This window comes from Sinohyriopsis cumingii, chromosome 8 (assembly GCF_028554795.1).
Source record: "Sinohyriopsis cumingii isolate HCF-2022 chromosome 8, ASM2855479v2, whole genome shotgun sequence".
Taxonomy (NCBI): Eukaryota; Metazoa; Mollusca; class Bivalvia; order Unionida; family Unionidae; genus Sinohyriopsis; species Sinohyriopsis cumingii.
The window spans coordinates 121,024,872-121,049,517 of NC_142968.1; the positions used below are offsets into that span (position 1 = coordinate 121,024,872).

At 35.6% G+C, this 24,646-nt stretch overlaps 1 protein-coding gene across 8 annotated transcripts in view; it reads left to right on the forward strand.

Moving 5' to 3' along the window:
- The window catches only part of LOC149794528 (uncharacterized), a 98,730-nt gene that overhangs the window by 62,094 nt on the left and 11,990 nt on the right, over positions 1 to 24,646 (forward strand). For all 8 annotated transcript variants that reach the window (XM_089968771.1, XM_089968772.1, XM_089968779.1 and 5 more), the window contains 6 exons: positions 3,129 to 3,247; positions 7,083 to 7,213; positions 12,446 to 12,647; positions 14,597 to 15,391; positions 15,989 to 16,120; positions 20,280 to 20,400. In XM_089968771.1, coding sequence (XP_089824897.1) covers positions 3,129 to 3,247; positions 7,083 to 7,213; positions 12,446 to 12,647; positions 14,597 to 15,391; positions 15,989 to 16,120; positions 20,280 to 20,400 — 1,500 coding nt within the window. The remainder of the gene's footprint in view (positions 1 to 3,128; positions 3,248 to 7,082; positions 7,214 to 12,445; positions 12,648 to 14,596; positions 15,392 to 15,988; positions 16,121 to 20,279; positions 20,401 to 24,646) is intronic.

Genomic DNA, 24,646 nt, shown 5'->3' on the forward strand with positions numbered 1-24,646 from the left:
TACGGTTCAGAAATTCGATTGAATTGTTCTTCTAGATTGGGTCATGTATGTATTTGGTAAGATTTATTTACAGTGAGATCACTTGTGTGATGATTAGTATGAAGCAGAAGTTTGGATTCCTTCATGTTTAAATTAATGGATACAGTGTTGACTGGGCCATAAAGGGTAATGAAAATTTCAGTCAGGTACTGTTCAGTGGAACTATATAACTAAGGGGTAAAATAATAGACAAGCAAAAAAAACCAAAAGATTGTTGTGTTTGTCAAAGGGAAATTTATGTTGGATCATTAGGTGAATGTGTTTTCAAGTCACATGGTAATGTGAAAAGAACAAAAAGAATTAGATATTGACAGTAAGAGTGAATTTTGTATTTTTGTGTGCTCAAAAATGAAAAATTCAAGGAGTCATAGATTAAATAAGATTAACTTGCAAACTGATGTAGATGAGTTGACTGCACCTCTACCTGTCCATCACACCAACAGGTTTGCATCCAGGATGTGTGATCATGAAAGTACCCCAGAATTTAAGATTTCCTGCACATTTTTAAATTCTGTTTGGGCAAAATCATGCAAAAAATAAGAATTTTGTGCATATTTGCATGAAGAATGTGCTATTTTATTTAAAAAAATTTACTGTAAAATTCCCAGTTGTCACTCTTGGTATATTTGTTGTATTTGTGTTGTTGTAAAACATCATGTTCTTCTGTGTGTCATGTGCTTAAATCTGATTGGTTAATAAGAAAGGTCAGGAGAGCACTTTTGATGCAGAGGCTTTCTTGGTGGGACAAGGTGTTAAATGGCAAAATTAGTTGACACATTTTCATTATTTTAGTAGTAACATTTCTAATAACAGTCAAGTGCAAATGTTTTTGTCAATAGGCACAGTGACAGTGAACAAACACATCCACTGACTAATCCCTTATCAGATGATGCTTGAGATGATGTGCCTGGAAATGGTGTCATGGAAATTAAGGGTCCATTGAATGCCAGGACACAATGTACTCCTTTAGTTCTGACTGGAGACAAAATCGACCATGGCTGGAAATGAATTTAAAACAATTAGATGCTTTTGCTATTGGTGTGTAAACACTGGCAATGGAAATTCCTTCAAATTTAGAAATACTAATTTCAAAACATCAAACCTTGACAGACATGTTGAATTACCAGCTTGCAAACAGGCAATTCAGAATTTGAAACTAAGTGAAAGTCTTAAAACTACATGCATGACAGCTATCAGCAAGAAGTCTCAATCAGTTACTCATACTATGTCAGTTATCTATTACTTGGTGAAAGAGAATATTGCTTCTTTAAAATAGGCACACTGCTGGATTTTGTTGACTTTCTGTTGACTTTCTGGGTGTTGATGTTGGCAGCATGAGAGTGGGAGGAAATGCAACATATTCATCATGGGCTTCCGTAGAGAAATTCCATAACAGTTTTTTTTAAAATTGGCCTTGGGAGTGACACTATTTTCAGTCCATGGTTTGGCTCTTTAATGGTTAGTGCATGGATACAATACTGTTATAATAAAACACAAGACTTAGATTTCAGTTTTTAAGTGTTATGCTATAATATACAGACAGCATGATATGCATTTAATGCACTTTTTATACTTGCTCTTTTTGAATCCATTTAATTTTTTTACGCCATATTGAATGGACCCATTATGGCTATATTGGCCCCCTTCACTTTGTTCAGATTCAGGTGGGGGCATGTGCCAACATTTATTATACCCTAGATACCACCCTTCACCCAAAGCCACAGTATCCTCTCACAGGCCTAGTTCAGCCAAAAATGTTTCTAAGTTCTTGTCTAAGAATAAATTCCTTAATTATTATATTTTCTGTACACTAGATGTTGCAATCAACATCATTCATAAGTTTGAATGCAGTTAATTGTAGTACTTGAAAATGAACATTTTGTCCATATAAAGTGCTTGTAGTATTTCTGGTAAATACTACAGTTGGCTTGCATCAGTATAAAGATTCAGGTTACATGAGAAATGGTGAAATAAAGAAAAGTTTATCATAATGAGCAGAAGTTTCCATTTGATTTGATTGTCTTTGGGATCTAAAGTGGATGTTAATTTGATAGTGAATGCTTTTTTCCCTAAAATTCGTAGTCATGCCTTTGAATTGTTTTTTCAACAAAAATATACTTTATGCAATTATTCACCCATACAAAAAGATATAGAATAATCAGTTTGCAAGGATTAAGAAATGCTATATTTAAGGGTTTTGCTATATAGGTATTTGTACTTGAAATAGAATAATTATGCGTTATTGCCCTTAAAGTTTTAATTAAGTGTAAAACTACATTTTTTGGTGTACTGTTATAGTACCTATTCAGTACATTTAGACTTTACTGTGCCATGCCTGGTTTCATATGCACTATATTTTCACTATCTGTCATATTCTAACATTATTTATGCTTTGTATGATAGTGTATCAAACTAAATAAAAGTATAATTTACTTCCATGTATCATTGAATATGACCAATTACACACTGCATTTGACTGAAAAAATACTGAATAGGATAGAAGTCATCCTTACCTTAAACAATGTTTAGGTTAGTCTTAAATTTATGTCATTCATTTAGTCTGTGTGAGTGTTTTTGTGTCTGTGTGTGTGTGTGTGTGTCTGTGTGTGTGTTTTAGATTTTTAACGTAGCTTTAACAATTTTTCCATCATATCACTATCATTTCTGCATTGTGTCAGTTTATAGTGATGTCTAGCACTGGAACATCATGCAGCAGACATGTAGCATGATGTCCCACCCAGTCACATTATCCTGACACCAGACCGACCAATCCTAACACTAAAACCTGTTAATGCTGAGCACAAAGTGAGGCAGCTGTTAGCACCATTTTTATAAGTCTTTGCTAAGACTTGGCTGGGGTTTGAACCCATGACCTTATGCATCTGAGGTAGCAATCATTTAGTAGATAAAAATTAAGTGCAATTATAAATGTAAACAAAAATGGTATGGTCTTAGTTATCTTATTTCTTTGAATGTCATGATATTTACAGGTTGTTTTGGTATAATATTATGACAGGAAAATAATATGCCTGTTTCTCTAGTAAACAGATTATGAAAAGTAGGACTGTGTAATCATGTTTTCATTTCAGCTATTAAATCTGAGAAGAAAAGAGTGGAAGCATTCCATAAACTGATCCATGAATTACCAGTCTGCAACAGACTGCTGTTGTCATGGATGATTGTTCATATGACCCATGTCATTGAGAAGGTATTTGTTATATTTCTTAAGATGACATGAAAGTAGGGGATACTAAGTTTAGCCATTTATTTGTTATTTGATTTCTCTTTTTTCCATCCTTTTGCAACAGATATTTGGAATTTATGCCAGTTTTATTGATGCTTTTCTTTGCCTGCATTAGTAAATGGCAAGACTTAGCTAAAGTACTTTCTCACTTCAGGGTACCTCATTATAAGGATGTCCATTTTATAAGATGTGTATGGAAATGGATCTCATTTCATTATTGCATAGTAATTTAATGTTACCTCACCATTTGGCCTGCGTGAACTGTATTTTAGCTTGGAGTACTGTATCAACTATTTGTTCATAATGGGGAGTACTGTATAACTTATTTGTTGGTAGAGGAGAGTACTATATCATTTATTTGATCATAGTGGAGAGCACTGTCACTTATTTGTTGATTGTAGGGGGCACTGCATCACTTTTATTTTCATAGTGGGGAGTACTGTATCACTTGTTTATAGTGGGGAGTACTGTATCACTTGTTTGTTGATAGTGGAGAGTGCTGTACCACTTAGTTATTGATAGTGGGGAGTAATATATCACTTATTTATTGATAGTGGGGAGTACTGTATTGTTTGTTTGTTGATATTGGGGAGTACTGTATTGTTTATTTGTTGATAGTGGGGAGTACTGTATCACTTGAGTATTGTATTGTTTATATGTTGATAGCAGTGGTGGCAGTGTCAACTAGAAAAAAATATAGGGTTTCACATATAAGTATTTGCAAGTTGGATAGAAAGGGAGTACATAATAGAAAGATTTGCAGGTGAGACTCTGCATTCTGCAGAACCTATGTATATTGGTGTAATTAAATTAATTGGAGCAATTCTATGACTTTGACATTTTTCAGTCAACTGTTCATCCTGCAGTCCTGTGCTTATCATGTGCTTTTCATAATATTTGTTCAGGAACACTTTAATTCCTCTCCTACAAGCTGCAAACCTAACTTTTTATCACAGAATATTGATAATGAATCAGAATGTAACTTTTTCATGCAATAAAGAAAATTGTTTGACCTTTAGGAGAGCTTATGGAATGGTTTGTTGTTGCCATCTGTCTGTCTGTTAGTACAAGTTCATTATTGCTACTTCTCCAAAACTACTAAGGTGATTGCCATGAAATTTCACACACACGTTCATTGCAAGGTCTAGTTGAATGTAATTGTAATGGTGCTACTTGGACATCCAATATGTCCACTACAGCATCCATCTTGAAAATCTTGTTAGGCAATTCCTCCTGAATGGGTGGTCATATTAGCATGGGGTTTTCACAGAAAAAACTTGTTAATATGTCTAGTTTTTCCTAAATGAAAGTGTTACTATTTGGACATTAAATATGGCCACCACAGTGGCCATCTTGAAAATCTTGATACTACTACTCCTTCTGAGTGGATGGTCATACCAATATGGGGCATTCACCAGAAGGTTTTATGATGTCTGGATAAAAATGGTTCAACATTGGGTATCCATCATGGATGCCACAGTGGCCAACCTGAAAATCTTTTCATTTTTACCCTTCCTGAATGGATGATTATATCAACATGAGGTTTTCACTTAAGACTTCTTAGGATATCTAGTTGGTCCTAATTAAAAATGGTGCCAGTGTGATGACCAGTATGGCCATCATGACTGCCATCTTGAAATTCTTTTTATTGCTTCTCCTGAATGGAAAGTCATGTTGACAGTAGGATTTCATGAGAAGACTTCAAGACGGTTGTAAGTGAAAATGGCTCTACTCAGCCACTATGACCACCACTGTGGCCATTGTGAAAATTTGGTTACAGCTTCTCCACCTGAATGAATATTCATAATATAATCACCAAGGCCACCCTGGCAGTCATTATGAAAATTTTGTTATTGGTACTCCTAAATTGAAAGTCCTATCAACATGGGTCCAAAATGGAAAGTCCTATCAACATGGGGTTTCACAAGAAGACCAAATAGTTAGTCCTAAATGAAAATGGTAGTGATCTGACCTCAAATGTAACTGCTACAATGAATGGATTGAAAATCTTGTCATTAATTTTCCTGAATTGATGATCATGTTAATATGGGATTTTCACCAAAAGTCGTCTAAAGGTGTTCAGTTTGTTCTAAATGAAAATGGCTGCCACAGTGGCTAATTTGAAAATATTGTCAGTCTGTGATAAAAGAGATGGTTTCAACAATCAGGAATTAAAAAGAAACAAATGGTCTTTTTTTTGAATTCCTGGAAATTTTCTTGGCCAAATGAGTGCCAGTCCTTCTTAGTGACTCTTGTTATGCACCTGTCATAAGGTAGTGTGTATTATGATGTTTTTGTCTGTCCATCTCTCTGTTACCACTTTTATTGCTGCACCAAACTTTATGAATTGCTTGCTCTGGGAGTACGGAAGAACCATATGAATTTTTGGGTCAACAACTCAAAGGTCAAGGCCACTGTGATGGCATGGTAACAAATGGTCTCTGCACAATGGCTCGTGCCATCCACCATCTGCAGTTACCAAACATCATAGATGGCTTGCACTTAGAGCAAGAAATAACTGTAGTATTTTGGAATATAAAAGGGTAAAAAGTCATGTCATCATGACATACTTTAGTCAGATTTATTTGATGACATGCACTAGAGGTAAAGAACTTTGAATTGGGGTCAAAGGTCAAGTAAACTGTGCCTGAAAGAAAGTGAATGGTTTCTAAAGGATAACTTTAGTTCTTCATCACCGACCAAACTTTGTTTTCTGATTTGTCCTTAGGGTAAGGAAGAATCTTATTGATTTTAGGGTTCAAGAGTGAGAGGTCAAGGTCACTATCACTGTAAGAAGAAAAATGGTTTCTGTACAAATATTTCAGCTGTCTACATAGAGGACTATTAAAGACAGGATTGGAATGTAATCAACCATTCATGGTTTACTTGTTAAAAACTTTGTATTGAGTAGTCTTTAGTTATTGTTGCATTCAACTAAGATAAATAGATGCTGCAGATATCAGATATAAATTAACTGAATTGTCTTGATACACCTCTATCTCTTTCAGCAATGCTGCATTTGGTATCCATAATTGTCAATCACACTATGTCAGACAACATGCACCACGAACAGTAGAAAACTCAATGAAATGCATATGTCAAAAACTGTTCCAATGATGTTCACTTGGTTCTAACTGAAAATGGGGCCAATATGATATCCAGTATGGCTGCCATTGTAGTCATCTTGAAAATCTCTTTATCGCTATGTCTTCTGAGTATCAAGTCATACTGAGAATAATGTTTTTACCAAAAGACTTCTTACATTGTCTAGTTGGTCTAAAATGAAAATGGTACCAATCTGATGTCGGACATGGCTGTCACAGTGGTTAGCTTTAATATTTAGTTAGTCCTAAATGAAAATGATGCCAGTTTTACATTTTATGTGGCTGCCATAACAATAGGCTTAAAAATGATGTTGTCACTAGTACTCCACAATAAATGATCAAAATGATATGGGATTTTCATCAAGTTGATCACCACAACAGCTAATTTGAAAATCTTTTTTATTGCTAAAGAATATAGGAGATGGTTTCAACACTCATGAGTTAAAAGGAAAAACTTGTCATACTTTGAATCCTTTCAAATTCTTTTCACTCAGTAGAGTGACAGTTCATTCAAGAGACTCTTGTATTTTTATAAGAAAAGTGGGAGTTAATCATTTATGGTGCTGTCATCTGTACAGGTGGTCTTAAAAAGGGTTAGTGCATAATAGAAAAAATGGAATATATTTTAATTTTTTTGCTTGATTTGTTTTACTTATATAAGCCTATTTCTGAATGTACTTCTATCTTTGTTGCAGCAAAGAGAGAACAAGATGACTCTACAAAATGTGTCCATTGTGTTGAGTCCCACCATGCAGATTAGTCACAGAGTACTTAATGTTCTTTTTTCCTACACCAAACAGCTCTTCAGAGACAGAGTCATCAAAAAGTGGGTATAGCACATTGTAATACACTTACCATTGTGATACTTGGTTTGGTTCCTGTTTCTGTCATATGTGCAAGGGTATTTCTGTTATCAGAAGCATATACTATCAGAGCGACATAAAAAGGAGATAAAGACTCATAAAGTAATGACCTACATGTATGGTATATGATTTGGTCTCAGCATATAAAATTAACAGAATAGGCTACAAGGCCTCCAGATGATTACATAGTGAATCAGCCTTCCCTTAACACATCTTAAATAACAAACACACGATTTGTGTGTAAGACAGAGAGAGGGAGAGGGGAGAGAGATGGAGGCACAAACCTCAAAAAGGAGATATTAGTATATATCTTGTTCAGGTTACTGAAAATGTAAGATAGCATGTAACCATTGATATTAATAAACATACGATGAATCCATAATGGCTGAAGGTGGTTGCCCTGCCCATTATAAAACTTTCATTGATAATAAACAAGAAGTATCACAATTTTTCTTCTTCTTCTTCTTCTTCATTAAAAGCAATCATTTATAGCAATATATAGAAATCGATCTCTTATATAGATAAATATTCTTTATGTTCATGAAGATTTTTAGAGCATAGGGATTTTACATGATCTTTTACTGTACAACCCCACTCAGCCCTCTGTTCGCAATATTTCCAGGAAATTGTAATTATGCAGATTAATAGCAGTAGTACATTACTTGCTAATATTGCATTGGTTTCCATTTGCAGGACACTAAGTCCCCAGTTCAAGTTAAGTAATCCCTCCCTCGATTAGTAATTGGAGCTTTAAAATAGAAAAGAACATGATTCTAGTTTGATTCCTTAATCATAGTCAAGATACAGAATATCTTCCTCTTTTTCCTTGGAGTATCATGCAAGAACACGTGCATGATGATGCTCAGTGAATGTGACCTTCATTGATCCATTTAACTGGGGAGTTGGGGTTTGGGGGGGAGTTAGGAATAGATCCTTGGCCCCTCCCAAGGTTGGAAAAATAGCAGTGCTTGTGAGCAATTTGCACCTTCCCATTTGGGATATATAGTACCCCCTCAAGGGATGTAAAATGCAGGTGGCCAGTAAGAGACAGAGAAGAGCAGTGCCCTTGCTGTTGTAGGTTTGATGAGGATTCTGGTTCACAGACCAGCTTTGTCTTTGACTGATCACCAGGCATTGGTTGCTATGTGCCATTCACCAGGCAAAACTCATAAAGCAACTGGACACTGTGGTTTTAACTTATGGTCTAAAGACAGTGATCAGTAGAATGATCCCCTCCCCCAACTGGTCTAGGATACCTCACAATCCCTCCTGGGAAGGGCAGTTTTTTTTTTTTTTCACTTGTCTAGGAGGGTGATCAGATTAACATCCCTCCTTTATTTTGTTCTCATTTAATCCCTGTGGAAACCACCATTACCTGGTGGCAAGTCTTCTTTTAAGTCTCTGCTTTCAGTTTCAAGGTATGTCAGACCTGACAGGCCACAGACCTACCACATCTACACCCACACCCACCCTGTCCAACAGGAGGAGGCAGGCCACCACGCTTCTGCAAAACTGTTAAGATCATCAGTCTCATTTGCCAAGGAGGAAAGATAGTATGGTTGGTACCATTACCTCTTGTGTCTACTTATGTCAGAACCAAAATCCCATTTCAACATCTCCCTCACTAGAGACAGAGACCAGAAGTTACCATCTTGTTTTGCCTTATTAGAATGTTCAGGATGATGATGGCATTTCCAGCTACCAGAAGAACTAATTTCAGTAGGTCCACTATTTAGTGTAGTGCTCCCAGCTCTTTCCCACCGTGTGGGTCAGGTGATGGAGGAGCAAATATTGAGGATGGGTAAGGCAGTACATGGTTTACCAGCTTTTTCTCACCAATCCAGTGCTACAGGCCTATAAATGGACTGTAGAATTCTTTCCTGTCAGTAGAGGCTTTGTGGTCCCACTTGTGTTCAGATTTTCTGCTGCTTCTGCACTTAACAATGGTTTAGAATCTTGCAGGACATTGTGACATAAACAATCAAAGCAACCTATGTATATGACATGGTGATGTTTGCAGAGCCTCTCCGTCTCAGTGGAGATGCCACCTTGGCTAAGATGTTACTCGAAAACAGAAAGAACCAGTTAAAGTAAAGATACTTTTTGGAGATTTCATCCCCTCAATATTTAATGGAAGAGCAACACCAGTCCATGGCTGTGACTCTGGGGCCTGTTTTTTCTGGCCAAGAAGTGTGCTGTAATCAGCTGATGGGCCCTCCTTCCATGTATTTCAGATCAGGCCATCTTCAATAGCAGCACAATCAGTCCCAGTTGAAAACTCCCTCCTGCTGATCCTTAACTGGACAAAACATTTGTGGAGACCAGGGGAGGAATTCCTGACTAATCCCCATAGTTAAGGAGGAGATGGTCAGCGGTAGGGAGTTGCACCCTGTCCTGCATTATCTTCCTCTCGCCAGCATCCCAGTAGATGTCCAGCTAGCTGTTTCATTAAAAGCCTGATGGGGCATTGTGGACAATGTGTTGGTCCTTTCCACTTTAAAGGACAGTCACCAGCATCGTTTTGTGGAACCTCCTTCACTGTCACAAACCCACATTTCCTTTCACTATTCCAAACTGGTTCATCTAAAGGATGGGCAGTTGAGAGAGTGGAAAACAACCAAAGTTTGGGTTTCCATTCATAAATCATCCTACTGTTAAGAAAAATATAAAAGTTTTGACTCCTCAGTATTTCAGCCTTAAATAAATTCTTTTGGAAGAACATTTCAAAATGGAGACTACTGCATTGGTGTGACTGTACAACATGAAGAGATTAGTAGTTTGATTCATGTTATCATTGCATATATCAGAGCTCTGACTTGAAGTACAATAATTCAGTTTGATTCATGTTATCATTGCATGTAAAGGAGATCTGACTTGAAGTACAATAATTCAGTTTGATTCATGTTATCATTGCATGTAAAGGAGATCTGACTTGAAGTACAATAATTACTTCAGTTTGATTCATGTTATCTTTGCATGTAAAGGAGCTCTGACTTAAAGTACAAAAATTACTTCAGTTTGATTCATGCAATCATTGCATGTAAAGGAGATCTGACTTGAAGTACAATAATTACTTCAGTTTGATTCATGCAATCATTGCATGTAAAGGAGATCTGGCTTGAAGTACAATAATTACTTCAGTTTGATTCATGTTATCTTTGCATGTAAAGGAGATCTGACTTAAAGTACAATAATTACTTCAGTTTGATTCATGCAATCATTGCATGTAAAGGAGATCTGACTTGAAGTACAATAATTACTTCAGTTTGATTCATGCAATCATTGCATGTAAAGGAGATCTGACTTAAAGTACAATAATTACTTCAGTTTGATTCATGCAATCATTGCATGTAAAGGAGATCTGACTTGAAGTACAATAATTACTTCAGTTTGATTCATGCAATCATTGCATGTAAAGGAGATCTGACTTGAAGTACAATAATTACTTCAGTTTGATTCATGTTATCATTGCATATATCAGAGCTCTGACTTGAAGTACAATATTTACTTCTGTTTGATTCATGCTATCATTGCACGTAAAGGAGATCTGACTTGCAGTACAATAATTTCTTCAGTTTGATTCATGCAATCATTGCATGTAAAGGAGATCTGACTTGAAGTACAATAATTACTTTGATTTGATTCATGTTATCATTGCATATATCAGAGCTCTGACTTGAAGTACAATAATTACTTCAGTTTGATTCATGTTATCATTGCATATATCAGAGCTCTGACTTGAAGTACAATATTTATTTCTGTTTGATTCATGCTATCATTGCACATAAAGGAGATCTGACTTGTAGTACAATAATTTCTTCAGTTCGATTCATGTTGTCATTGCATGTAAAGGAGATCTGACTTGAAGTACAATAATTACTTCAGTTTGATTCATGTTATCATTGCATGTAAAGGAGATCTGACTTGAAGTACAATATTACTCTATAATTTGACAACTCTGGTGGCTTAAGTGGTTAGTGTGCCTGCCTCAGATAGGGGAAGTTGCATGTTCTAATCCCATCCAAGTCATACCAAAGAGATGTAAGAACGGTACTAGGAGCTGTCTTGCTAGGCACTCAGCATTAAGAGGTTAGTATTAGGACTGGTCGGCCTGGTGTCAGGATAATTGGACACATTGGGACATGATACAAGATGCCTCAGAGCTGGACATGACTATAAACTGCCACACTGCAGACATCATAGCAATATGACTGAAAAATTGGTAAAGCTATGTTAAAAATCCAAATCATATACACACTCATACTTCTTTATTTTACATACACTTATTAAAAAAATTGATGTGACAGTGTGTGTAACTTGGTAAAATTTTTATTGAAGAGTGCATGACTATCAGAATAAATATGATGGTTGTTTTTTTAGGGAAAGTTAATAGTTTCCAAGGGGTCCATTACATTCGTGTACTGCAGAGTTATTCCTATGCTGACACTAGAATGGCTTCAAGTTTGAAGGAAAGGTTTTTAGAACTTGTACAATAAAGTGGTTTAATAGTTGTGTAGAAAACTGAAGCTTAAATAATTGAGTGTTGTGTAGAAAACTGAAGCTTAAATAATTGGGTGTTGTGTAGAAAACTGAAGCTTAAATAATTGAGTATTGTGTACAAAACTGAAGCTTAAATAATTGTTATGTACAAAATTGAAGCTTAAATAATTGAGTGTTGTGTACAAAACTGTAGCTTAAATAATTGAGTGTTGTGTACAGAACTGTAGCTTAAGTAATTGAGTGTTGTGTACATAACTGTAGCTTAAATAATTGAGTGTTGTATACAAAACTGTAGCTTAAATATTGGAGTGATCCATCAAATAGATGCAGTGTTTGTCATTGGTTTGTGATGTTATGATATCGGGTAGTTATTACAAGTGTGGTCAGAATAAGCAGGTTGTAACTCTTAATCAAATATTAATCAAAAACCTAATAGGATATATTTCATTCCTTGTCTTTTTTTATTTTCAGCTGAACTAAAATAAGGAATTTCATCAAAAATATGTAATAAATATGTAATATGGATGCATGTGTTATTTTGTTTGTTGCAATTTTTTTGGCTGTCCTCATCACATCAGTGTAGTGAGTTGGAAGTTTTGTTCATAATTACAACAACTGTTTTCAGTAATTTTTAACATATCTTCCAAAACACCATTCATCCCCCAAAGTTAAATTTTTTTTACAATTTATTTCAGATATGTACCCCCCTTGAAGCCAGCTACTTCCAAATGGTCACTTGAACTTCCTGATAATACCACTGCATTGGAGGAGGAATTAGCAAAACAAGAGTCATTACTTAACCAGCTTCATCAGGAACTTAATGCTGGCACAGAGGACCCCATCAAGGCTGAACAGCTCTGGGAGGTGCAACGAGTGGTTACACAGCTGAAGAGAAAGGTAAATGAAATAATAGTATGAACTTGTCAAAAGCTCGAAATTAGTTTCTCATAGTATGTAGGATATTTAGAGTTTTGTAATCCTCCATTTTTTTAATCAAACTTGAAATATGGACTTATAAACACATTGCATAAGTTCAGTATTGAGTGAGATTCAGTAATATTATTGAGGTGGTCTTGTATCAGATTGGCTGAGCTCGTTATCACTCCATTTTTGATCAAACTTGGAATAGGAATTTGTAGCATTAAGACATTGTGTAAGTTCTGTATTGAGTGAGATTCAGTAATATTACTGAGGCATAGCTGCCATGTGTCCTTTTTTTTCCTGTATTTTGGACCTGAATATGGCTATACATTTCTCTTGTTAAAAATATGTTTATTTTATTATAAAAAAGAAAATTAAACTACAAATTTCCTTGCAATTTTCTGTTTATGATGAGCACCCGTTTCCATTCTGAGAATAATTGTATTGCATGTGTATAGGAATATAGAGTTCTAAAATAGGATTGGTTCATTTAAAATTGAGGCTACCATGCCAGTCTTTAACTGCCATATTATATTGCACAAACAGTTTCCACTATCACTGCATCCCATCTTCGTAATATTCAACTTCTAATCATATTGAAAAAGGAAAGAAGAAGATTCAGAATTTTGTCCAGCAAAGAAAAAAAACAAGTCTGTAAGGACAATTGTGCCATCTTGTTTAGATTTGTGAAGGAGAAAACCTTGCATTTTGCAAATTGTGTAATGTGATTTCACTATTGAACATCATGGTACCCATGACTTAAAACAGCATGTCAAAGCTAATAAATATCAGCTTACTGCTTTATCATCAACATCAAGGTACCCATGACATAAAACAGCATGTCAAAGCTAACAAATATCAGCTTGCTACTTTATCATCAGCATCAAGGTACCCATGAGATAAAACAGCATGTAAAAGCTAACAAATATCAGCTTACAACTTTATCATCAACATCAAGGTACCCATGACATAAAACAGCATGTCAAAGCTAACAAATATCAGCTTACTACTTTATCATCAACATCAAGGTACCCATGACATAAAACAGCATGTCAAAGCTAACAAATATCAGCTTACTGGTTTATTATCAACAGCTGGAAATGAACCTTCCTCAGTTAGCTAGTGTTGCTGGCAATTTATTTCACACATTTTTTCAAGAAAGTAAAATCACAAATTATAACTCTTGTGCTTGAAGGAAAATAGTTCAGTAACAAAAACACCACGCTTAATTCAGATCATCAGTTTAAAATGTTACCTAGGAATCGAAAATGATTAAAAATATATATATATATATATATATAACAATGAAATTGAACCAAACATTGTATTTCATTGTTTGTAATAAACAGCTTGATAGTAACACTGACATTAATTTCAAGGTCAAAGGATGTAACTTGGGTTTTATAGTGATGTCTTGTGAACATGGTAATTCAAAGAAGCATGAATAGATTTTTATCAACCCCAGTTTGTTGATATATCCAAAGAATACCTTGAATGATATTTGTTCAGTAACTTTTTCCCTCTTTAAACAAACAAAATTATGAAGTAAACCAAAGTTAGCCTGTTGGAACATCTTGCTGATATCTGAGACATGTATAGCGATCTTCTGTCCATGATATCGGGTTCAAGGTCAAAGGCTATGACAAAGATTTTGAAGCTGACAATATTTTTCTTACCTAATTTGGCATCTTGGTATTTTGCAAAAAGATCTGAAATGATTTTAATGAAAAAATAATCAAAGGAGGGAAGAAATGGACTTGTCATGAATTATTACACATTCTTTTTGGCCGGTTGACATTTAATCCCAGAGAAGGACTCTGTAAATTGGAAGCATCAAATGGTCGTTAAAGGTATTATAAGACTAGTGTATTCACAACTGGAATGTTTTTATTTTGATAAAAGTCTTGTAAAAATTTTATTTTCAGATCAAACTTGGCAAGAAGAAATCTGAAACAGCTGAGCAGAAGAAGAAAAATACTGAGGATTTTGGCAAGAAAAATGTAGTTTTTGAGGATGAGGAACTCTGTTTAGAACTGAGAGAGGTTCCTAAAGAACCAGAGGTTGCTGAGCAAAGTGATACCAAAGTTACCAAGGAAACTGACTTCAAGGCAACAGCAACAGATAGTAGGATGACATTAAAGGATCTAGCCAAACAGAGTGGATCAAGTGGTGATCTTGCCAAACAGAGTGGATCAAGTAGTGATCTTGCCATACAGAGTGGATCAAGTGGTGATCTTGCCAAACAGAGTGGATCAAGTAGTGATCTTGCTAAACATAGTGGATCAAGTGGTGATCTTGCTAAACATAGTGGTTCAACTGGTGATGTATGTGGGAAAAGAAAATCAAAAGAACTTGAACAAGATATTAACAGGCAAAGTGGTTCAGACCAGCAGGATTCTGTTGAAATTCAAGTTGAAGAAACTGTCACTGAAGGAGTTAGGGAACATGAAGAAGTGCAAGCTAAAACTGAACAGGTACCAGAAAGTGGAGTTGAACTGACACCTCAGAATGTAGATCCAAAAGCAATTCTGCAGGAGGAAAGTGCATCCAGTACACAAGAAACCGATGGTAAAGTGAAAAAGTTCAGTGCAGTGGATTCAGATGAGGCTCAGGTGGCACAGCAAGACAAGGTCAAGACTACCACTCAAGAGGTCAGAGATTATTCTGGAGAGAAGCCTAAGCTACCGGCATTGGAGGACATGGTGGACTCTGCAGATGAGGTAAGGTTTGATAACAAGTCACCATCTCCTGTACTGTTAAAGTAGTAAATAGTATAATTTCGTTCCTTTCGTAAGAAACTACATTATGTATAAGATTGTCTTTACATTACAGAAGGAATAACTAATAAAAAGTGGCCATCGATTGTTTTAAATACTTGTTGTAAAATGATTTTAAAATAAAGTTTTGATTGTAAATGTATTGTTAGGATTATATAATAGTGTCATGAAAACTTTTCCACATGTTTACAAAAATATTTTTCAACTTAATTTTTCATTATTCAAAAAAAGTGTCAAAAAGAAAAGACATTGCTTATTGCATTTGAGACATATTGCATGACTTCTGCATATTTTAATTCACTGCATGATTTGTCAGACCTTGAACTTTGTGACTTGACACAATCCATGACAAACTGCTAGAGATGTTGATGACATCTTGATACCCTATCGTCACATTAGGAATGATATTTGAAGATTTCTTGATAGAGATAGAATCAAGAGAACATTAAAGATTTGAGGATGATTTACAACTGTGATAGTATAATGATTTACATGCAAGACTTTTATCTCCTAATTTTTGCATTTCTGTGTTTTTATTAGGTTGGAAAGTCAAATGAAGACATTAGCCAGCAGTACAGTAGTGATGATGACGAGTTTGAGAACAGTCTGGAGGATATACTTGAAAGAGAAGCTGTTGCTGTGGAAAATGACGTGGAGGTTAATGATCAAGAGGCAAGATACATACTTCTCTTTGTCCTATTTCAGACTAGTTTCTATAACTGCAATTGGCCTTAAATGATTGTGTTTTGATCATGTAAAATATGTTTGGAAATTTTTGCTATGTTATTATTTTTGCAAAAATTGAAGATTTGAAAAAAAAATGCATGTTTGTTGTTAGCAACTTTGCAATTTTCTACCATTGTTTGCTGATTTCTGCAAGTATAATATTTAAGATTTGTTACCAGGAGTCATTTCTACCTGAGTGGACACAATTTTAATACTTGATGGTAAAATCAGTTAATTTAAAATAAGAAAAGAGACACAAAAGATGAAATTTATATACCTAAAGGTTGTTGCTGAATATGGAGGATTATTGCATGAAAACTCAATATAATACAATCCAGTTGAACAGCATTTGAATTTGAGTCAGCTATTAAATTGAGGAATGTTGTGAATGCAGAGCCAGGTCACCATAACTGAGAAACATGAAAATGTGCTAAAATAGAGTGTTTTTTGTATCTACTGAGTAAACTATTTTATCTAGTCATTATACAAGACTTACTGTGAATTCACTATTTTCCATATCTAGTGCGTAAACTATTTTGTCTAGTCATTATACAAGACTTACTGTGAGTTCACTATTTTCCATATCTAGTGAGTAAACTATTTTATTTAGTCATTATACAAGACTTACTGTGAATTCTCTATTGTTTGTGGAGTATCCTGGGTTTTTTAAAGTCATGTTTATTATGTTTGCTAGAAACTGCAAACTAAAATGTAGAACATACAGTGACTTTTTAGTGTGGAAACAATAGGACATCTTACCAACTCAGTGAATTTAAGTCTTGTAGTGAATAAAAACTTTTACCACTACTATGAAAATTGATATGTATAAGTGAATTCACATTTACTTTGAGAGGTTCTCCAAATGTAGCACATTTTTGTGCCCTGACAGACTCACTCAGTTAAAAACATCTCTATGCCTTGAGAGGTTCTCTCAGTGTAACACATTTCTATGCCTTGAGAGGTTCTCTCAGTGTAACACATTTCTATGCCTTGAGAGGTTCTCTCAGTGTAACACATCTCTATGCCTTGAAAGCTGTCCCAGTGTAATACATACATAAGGCTCTTTGGCTCTCCCAGTATAAAACATTTTTGTGCTTTGAGAGGCTGTCCCAATTTATGATACAGCCGCAATATAAAACCGGGTGCACAAATATGTGCTTTTGATTAAATGAAGACAAACTGGTCTGAAAAACACATGTATATTGACAACGTACATTTGTGTATTACAATCCATAATCCGTTAGGTACTATTCCTGTATATAATAAATCTATGAATTTGAGTGTAGATCACATATTATAAACTTCACGTATGACTCACACCATGTTAGAAAACACCAATAACATATATTTATTTAAAAAAATATATCAGAGAGATCTTTCATCCCAATGAGCTCAACTCAGTCTGATAAGACTTATAGTCATTGTGCAACAGGTCACCTTTCTAGGTCATTTGACATCTTCATAAGACAAGGATTCATGACTTCCACTGGATTTGCAGAAGGGAATTTTTCCCCTTTTCAAAGTCATCCCCCAACAGATGGAGTCTTCTCCAGTCAAGATATCTAGAAGCTGTCTCACATACCTTAGGGGACTGGAGATGGCATCTTCGGGGTAAGAGGTGCCTTCCACTCTAGGTACCTTCCACTCTAGTAGTAACTGAGATATTCTTGGGATTTGATGCCAGTCCCTGTACCAAGGGGAGATCACTCTGCATAAATGCCACCAAGGTGGGCAGATAATTTTAGCTTTTTAGCTAAAAGTTTTTAACCTGGGAGGACTGGATTTGTGAGGTAGTAGTAGTTCTTGTAATGTATTGTGACTGGGTAAGAATTCTTGAAAAAACATATTTTACAATAAAAATGTTGGTTTCTATACCATGAAAGGCTGTCCCAATATAAGACATTTATTCAAAGCTTCTTTTCACATAAACAACTAACTCTCATTGTTCTTAACAAAATCTTAGAGATGATAAAAAGGCTAATATTGATGCATATGTTGAAGCTGTTAGAAGTACTTAGTGAAGAGAGCTATGACTATGAAGAATGTTGGAGGGGGCAGGGATTGCATTATGTTCAGATACTAAGCTGAAATTAACAATTTAGTATGAATGTGTGTATGTGTGTGTTTGTTAGAGGATCTGTGACACTAGGCATCGCCACATGCATACATCTTCAAAATTTTGATATTAGACCAGCTGTCATTATTGATATGGCAAACTGCCGAAAATACAATTATGACTAGACTTGAGGAAATTACTGATAGACATGTGTCTTGGTATATAGGTCTGTAGTTGTAATTCTAAATCATGTACTTTGATTTAACCTTTGTGGATGTCATGACCTTATAGAAAGAAAGATAACGATTTGTGGATATAAAGGTCAAATGTCATGACCATAGTTACTCAGATGAGAAGAGTTTTTACATGAGAAGTTTTGGTCTAGACCAAATATTGTGATGTCTTTTGCAAGAAAGACAACTCTTGATTTAGGGATCAAAAGGTCAAAAGTCAACATGACTGTGACAATTTTGTTTAAAATGTTTAATAAATTTTTTTATTTCAAACCAAGTAATTGTACTATGTTTGTCAGAATGACTTGGTGTTATGGGAAGGAAGTAAGATATTTATGTTAGCTTCACCACTCAAAACTCAAGATAAAGATCTAAATAAGAACATTTTGATCTACATTAAAGCCTCTGTTCTTTGCAAATCATTTACAGAACTTTATAGATGGTTTGCTTTTGGATCAAGGAAAGGACCTGTTGATTTTAGGGTTAGAAGTTCATGATCATGTCACTATGACCAATTAGTCAAGGTCATCCAGAATCAGGTATGCCCAGCTAGTGCCTAGGTATAGAACAATTAAGCATGTGGCATGCATACAATTTAATGGACTCTCCTTGCAGAAGATCCCACTTTTGATATGCAATAAATATCCAACATGTATGATATTTTATTGACATATTTTTAGTTGACATAAATACATTACTGTGATTTTTAAACACTTCCTTAAATTAGAATTAAGCTAATATAATTGGTATCCTACAAAAAAACATTGTGTACTTCTATTTTGAATGACACCATCAATACCATTAAATTGGTATTAACTTGTATGAAAAAAGTCAGTATTAATTTATATTACAAGCAGGCATTGTTTGAGGGCTGAACAACTATTATGTAACTGATGATGATCTGTAATATGCAAGGCAGGGCTGGAGATAGTCAGATCTGTAATATGCAAGGCAGGGCTGGAGATAGTCAGATCTGTATTATGCAAGGCAGGGCTGGGATAGTCAGAGCTGTAATATGCAAGGCAGGGCTGAGGATGGTCAGATCTGTAATATGCAAGGCAGGGCTGGGGATAGTCAGATCTGTATTATGCAAGGCAGGGCTGGGATAGTCAGAGCTGTAATATGCAAGGCAGGGCTAGAGATAGATCTGTAATATGCAAGGCAGGGCTGGAGATAGTCAGATCTGTAATATGCAAGGCAGGGCTGGAGATAGTCAGATCTATAATATGCAAGGCAGGGCTGGAGATAGTCAGATCTATAATATGCAAGGCAGGGCTGGAGATAGTCAGATCTGTAATATGCAAGGCAGGGCTGGGGATGGTCAGATCTGTAATATGCAAGGCAGTGCTGAGGATGGTCAGATCTGTAATATGCAAGGCAGGGCTGGGGATAGTCAGATCTGTATTATGCAAGGCAGGGCTGGGATAGTCAGAGCTGTAATATGCAAGGCAGGGCTAGAGATAGATCTGTAATATGCAAGGCAGGGCTGGAGATAGTCAGATCTGTAATATGCAAGGCAGGGCTGGAGATAGTCAGATCTGTAATATGCAAGGCAGGGCTGGAGATACTCAGATCTGTAATATGCAAGGCAGGGCTGGGGATAGCCAGATCAGGAAGAGGAAATAAATCCTAGAACTGACTTCCATTATAGTGATTATCTAAGGGCTTTTTGGACAATATGCATGGTTTTAATTTATAATTGAGCCCATGGCCTATGGACATGTATATTATTTTTGCCTTTGGTGGCAAGGGAATTATAAAAACTTCATTCATTAAGCTTTTTTTATGTGTATGACCCTAATGTTTTTTTTATTAGATACCTGAGACAGTCTTTGAAACTGATGATCAAGAGGATGTGAGCAAGGCAAGGGATGAAGCATCAGATGAAGGATTAGACTTTCCCACCCCAACCCCTCCCGACATAGAAGAATTCAGAAGTAAGTCTCTATTAAGATATCCTGTTCTGTTATGTTTATATTTTAAATAAAGCCTGATCTTGTATGACATTTATGTTTGTTCAGCATTATTACTGAAAGGATTTTTTTGTGCCCATTTTATGACACCTGCATGGTTGGTACTACAACCATCCTTCCAACCAAATATCCAGCTGACAGCTATCCATATTGTCCAGCTAATTGAGCTGACCAGCCAGCCAGCCAATCTGGCAAAACTTGCTGGACCAACTCAACTGGCAAGTAAATTATTCACAGTTTATTCTTTGGAGTAATATCATGATACAATCAGAGATGATAGCAATATTCTTTGTCCATGCGGTTGGGGATGTTATACGCTGACAGGGAAGTAGGGACCCATGAGGAGGGTCTGCACTGACAGAAGAGATAACCTCAATGCCAGAACACAGATCCAATTGTGGAACAGCTGGAGTTTTGTTTTAAGATTGTGGTTGAAGAAATAGATAATGTGTTGTCAGTTTCTGAACAGCTGCCACCACCATCTGATAGCTGGGCCCATAAGATCAAGGCATCAGTAGATTTCAATGAAAAAGATGAACATCTCTCCTTCTGTCTCCTGATGCATTCAGCAAAGATATAAAAAAAAATCAGACTGTTGTGGTGATATAGAATGCATTTACCACCAAACTTCCAACATACAAGAACAGTGCAGCGGTTGATGTGACTTCCCCTCTGTTCTACAATGTGTACAGGAATGTCTTTCACATCACCTTGAAACTAGTGCATAATGTCATGGCAAGATCTTCAGTGTTGGACCTGTCATCACTAGCCGTCTTAGAGCTTGCTGTAGAAGTAGACAGTGATCATGCCTGGATATCAACAGCTAGGATTGCAAAGGTCTGATGCTCTGAATGCCTCTACCAAGTCACATCACTCCTAGGTGTTCCGTGTGACACACTTTGAGTTATCATTACTGTTTGGCAGTAGGATTGAGTAACTGAGGAGGCTGGCAGAAATGGAACTGCCCTCCAATTTGCTGCCTTCACAGATATTCACACTGAATCAATCTCGGCCTGAAAGGAGAGATGATCATTAGGAGGTTGTTTAATAAAAGTGATAAGATAACAAGGTGTTTCCTTTCTTGTGTCTTCTAATCACTGCTGTTGACTAACCACATTGACTGACAGCCCACCAGTTTGCACAGACTCCATTTTCATTAGCAGTGAATTGACTTTGTTTGCAAAATAAATAGGTGATCCAAGTTGTTTCAGAGGGTTTAATATTTCAGTTATCCAGCCAATTCCACTTTCATTATTCCCATTCAAAAGGAATGAACCATCAGATTTGGAGAAAACTGAAATTTTGCAGAAGATCAGGTCATTACTCATCAAATGGGTGGTGGATTTTGTTCAGCAGCAGAATTCTCCAGGGTTCTATTCCAGGTTCTTTCTAGCATCTAAGGCCAATTGAAAACTGAGGCCAAATTATGAACCTCAATTTTCTCAATAAATTCAGCTCAGAAGATCAAGACAAAAATGGCTCAGTCAATTAGGCTTTCCATCAAAAGGGACAAATTTGCAATCAGTCTAGACTTGACCCATTCCATTTTGTGAGCTGGGAAAAGTCATCTCACTGTTTTGACCATAAGGGCATGTAGTTTATCACCAGTCTAACCTTTATCCATCTCCCTCATGCATATGTGTTACATATTATCAAACTTGTAAAGTTGACTTCCAACAGGGAGTGGCTTACGGGGAGTTTCTTCAGCTCTTTAATTTGCTCAGTGCAGCAGTGGATCTGATTGGCTGCTTTTTGATGCAACACTTCACTTGCAGATGGCCCTGCTTGTCCAGGGACCAAGGTGGACAAGTGATTGAAGGCACTCACTTTTACAGACAGGGTTCCCACACTACCAGGAAATCAGGAAAAAGTCAGGAGAAATGATAATTTTGTCCCGACCGAGAAAAGTCCTTGAATTTCACAAATATTGGTGAAAGTCAGGTAAAAAACCAGGGAATTTTCTGCCACCACTTGACACCTGAAACAATCACGTAATTGAGTCGTAACTAAACTGATCTTGAGTTAAATTTATCGAGTTCTAACCAGAATATTCGGATGGACAGTATGGATCATTTGGTTGCTTGCAATAAACGTATATGCTGTGTCTATCCACTGTATTGGATTAGTCTAGTAAACTTTTATTTTCAAAGTCAGCTCGATACCTGTATCTTTCCTTACATGGAAGGTATAAAAACCAGTCTGGCGTCACAAGAGAATAACATGATGGTGGCAAAGCGTAGCCGCTTACCGGATGGCCTAGCAAACTTTAAATATTGTTAGATCGAGTGATACATGCATGAAATCGATATGAAAGTTACTTATTTTCTTAGAAATTGTGAGTATTAAAATCATTATGTCTTTAATCTCCTAAAAGACAAGATAAAACTACATTGTTGATGAAAAGTGACCTGGTACTCGCGATTTACATTTGCTAGTCGCATGAGTACACAAATCTAACAACCCATATTTTCAAATGTTGTCATGAAAAAATAAAAAGTATTAAATGAAAGCCATATACTGGTTGTAATAAAAATACAAAAATGAAAGAACACAAAATTCTCTACAGTTATATATTCTGAGAACAACTGGAGTTTTGTTGTATCACATGGCTACCACATTGACATGTGCTCTCTGCTTGATAAATCAGACTGGCCAGATTGCTGGTTTTTACAAAAAGTATCTGAACTTCATTTAATATAATTGAATTTCTGTACAACAACATTATAAAGGAGTTGTTGATATCATGTGACTATTAGACTTCCGATGTCGTCATTTTAGATTTGTGAAGTCATGTGACTAGCTAGTAATGCAAATGGCGAGTACTGGTTTTATATAAGCCATAGTTTCATCTTGTCTCTCAGCGGATTAACGACATAACGATTATAATACTTGCCATTTCTGAGAAAATAAATCATTTTCCTATCGATTTCATGCAGGTGTGAGTCAATATGACATAAGTTTAAATTTTCCAGGCCCTCTGGTAAGTGACTACCATATCTCACTACCGCACTGTGGTGGCAAATTCCAAATTTTGGATATGCAGTTGCAATGACCCCACACCCCAACCTAAATGTCCAAATATTAAAAAGGTGGTGGCAATATTCGGAGGGAACTCAGATTAGAAAAAAGTCTGCTATTCATTTTAAACCTAATTTGTAGTCCAAATTGTTAAATCTCAGAGCTGAAATGAGAAATTGTTGTCCCTTGTATTATATATTTAAAAAAAGTGATACAAGCCCCTGTATTAATACAGGCTTTGGGGACTGGTTTAACAATTACAAGAAGACAAGTTGATTTTCAGTCCTAGTTTATACAACAGTATATAATTTTGAAGGTCTTTTGTCAAAATTAAATCAACCCTTTGAAAATGTTTTTAAATGATGAATTTTAAACCAGATTGTCTTAAGGAGATTAGGTTGTTTGAAAAATCTTGTTTGGGATTTTATTAGCACAGGTAAATTCAGGGTTATACTCTTTTCATTACAAGACAAGATTCTAATTATTTGCATTTATTGTTTTATTTATGTATACTGTAATAGGAAATGTTACTTTCTATGAGATGCATATATACATATATATATATATATATATATATATATATATATATATATATATATATATATATATATATATATATATATATATATATATATATATATATATATATAATTCATTAGGATTAAAGGATTTGAAAGGAAACAAAGCATAATTTAATAATTTATGTACATTATGTTGTTCCCACTTAGCAACATGATGCAGCAAAATAAAGTTAGAATTTTTATTCTGTGCACTGAAATGACTTTACATGCCAATTTATAGGAATATAATCAAACTTGCTTCGTGTGATACATATTGTGGTTTTGTACATGATCATCTTTTCTGACTTCAATGTTTTTGGAGAGTCTTGAAAGAGAAACATATTTAGATTTAGAAAATGCATGTTTTTTAATCGAAAATATTCTTTAATTCCATTCAGTAATGGTCATATGTGAGTCTTGAAAAAAGTAATTTCATCCTCAAAAACCCTGGAAATGACCTGGAAATTTATCTTTAGAAAAGTGTGGGCACCATGTACAGATCACTCACTTCTCACCACTGTACATGTGGGTTTCAGTCTTTGTCTGACCAGTTTGTTTTCTAGCATTCTTGACCAGAAAGTAGCATTATTTCTATGTCATTGCTGCAACAAAGGTTGGCTCACAGTAGGAAT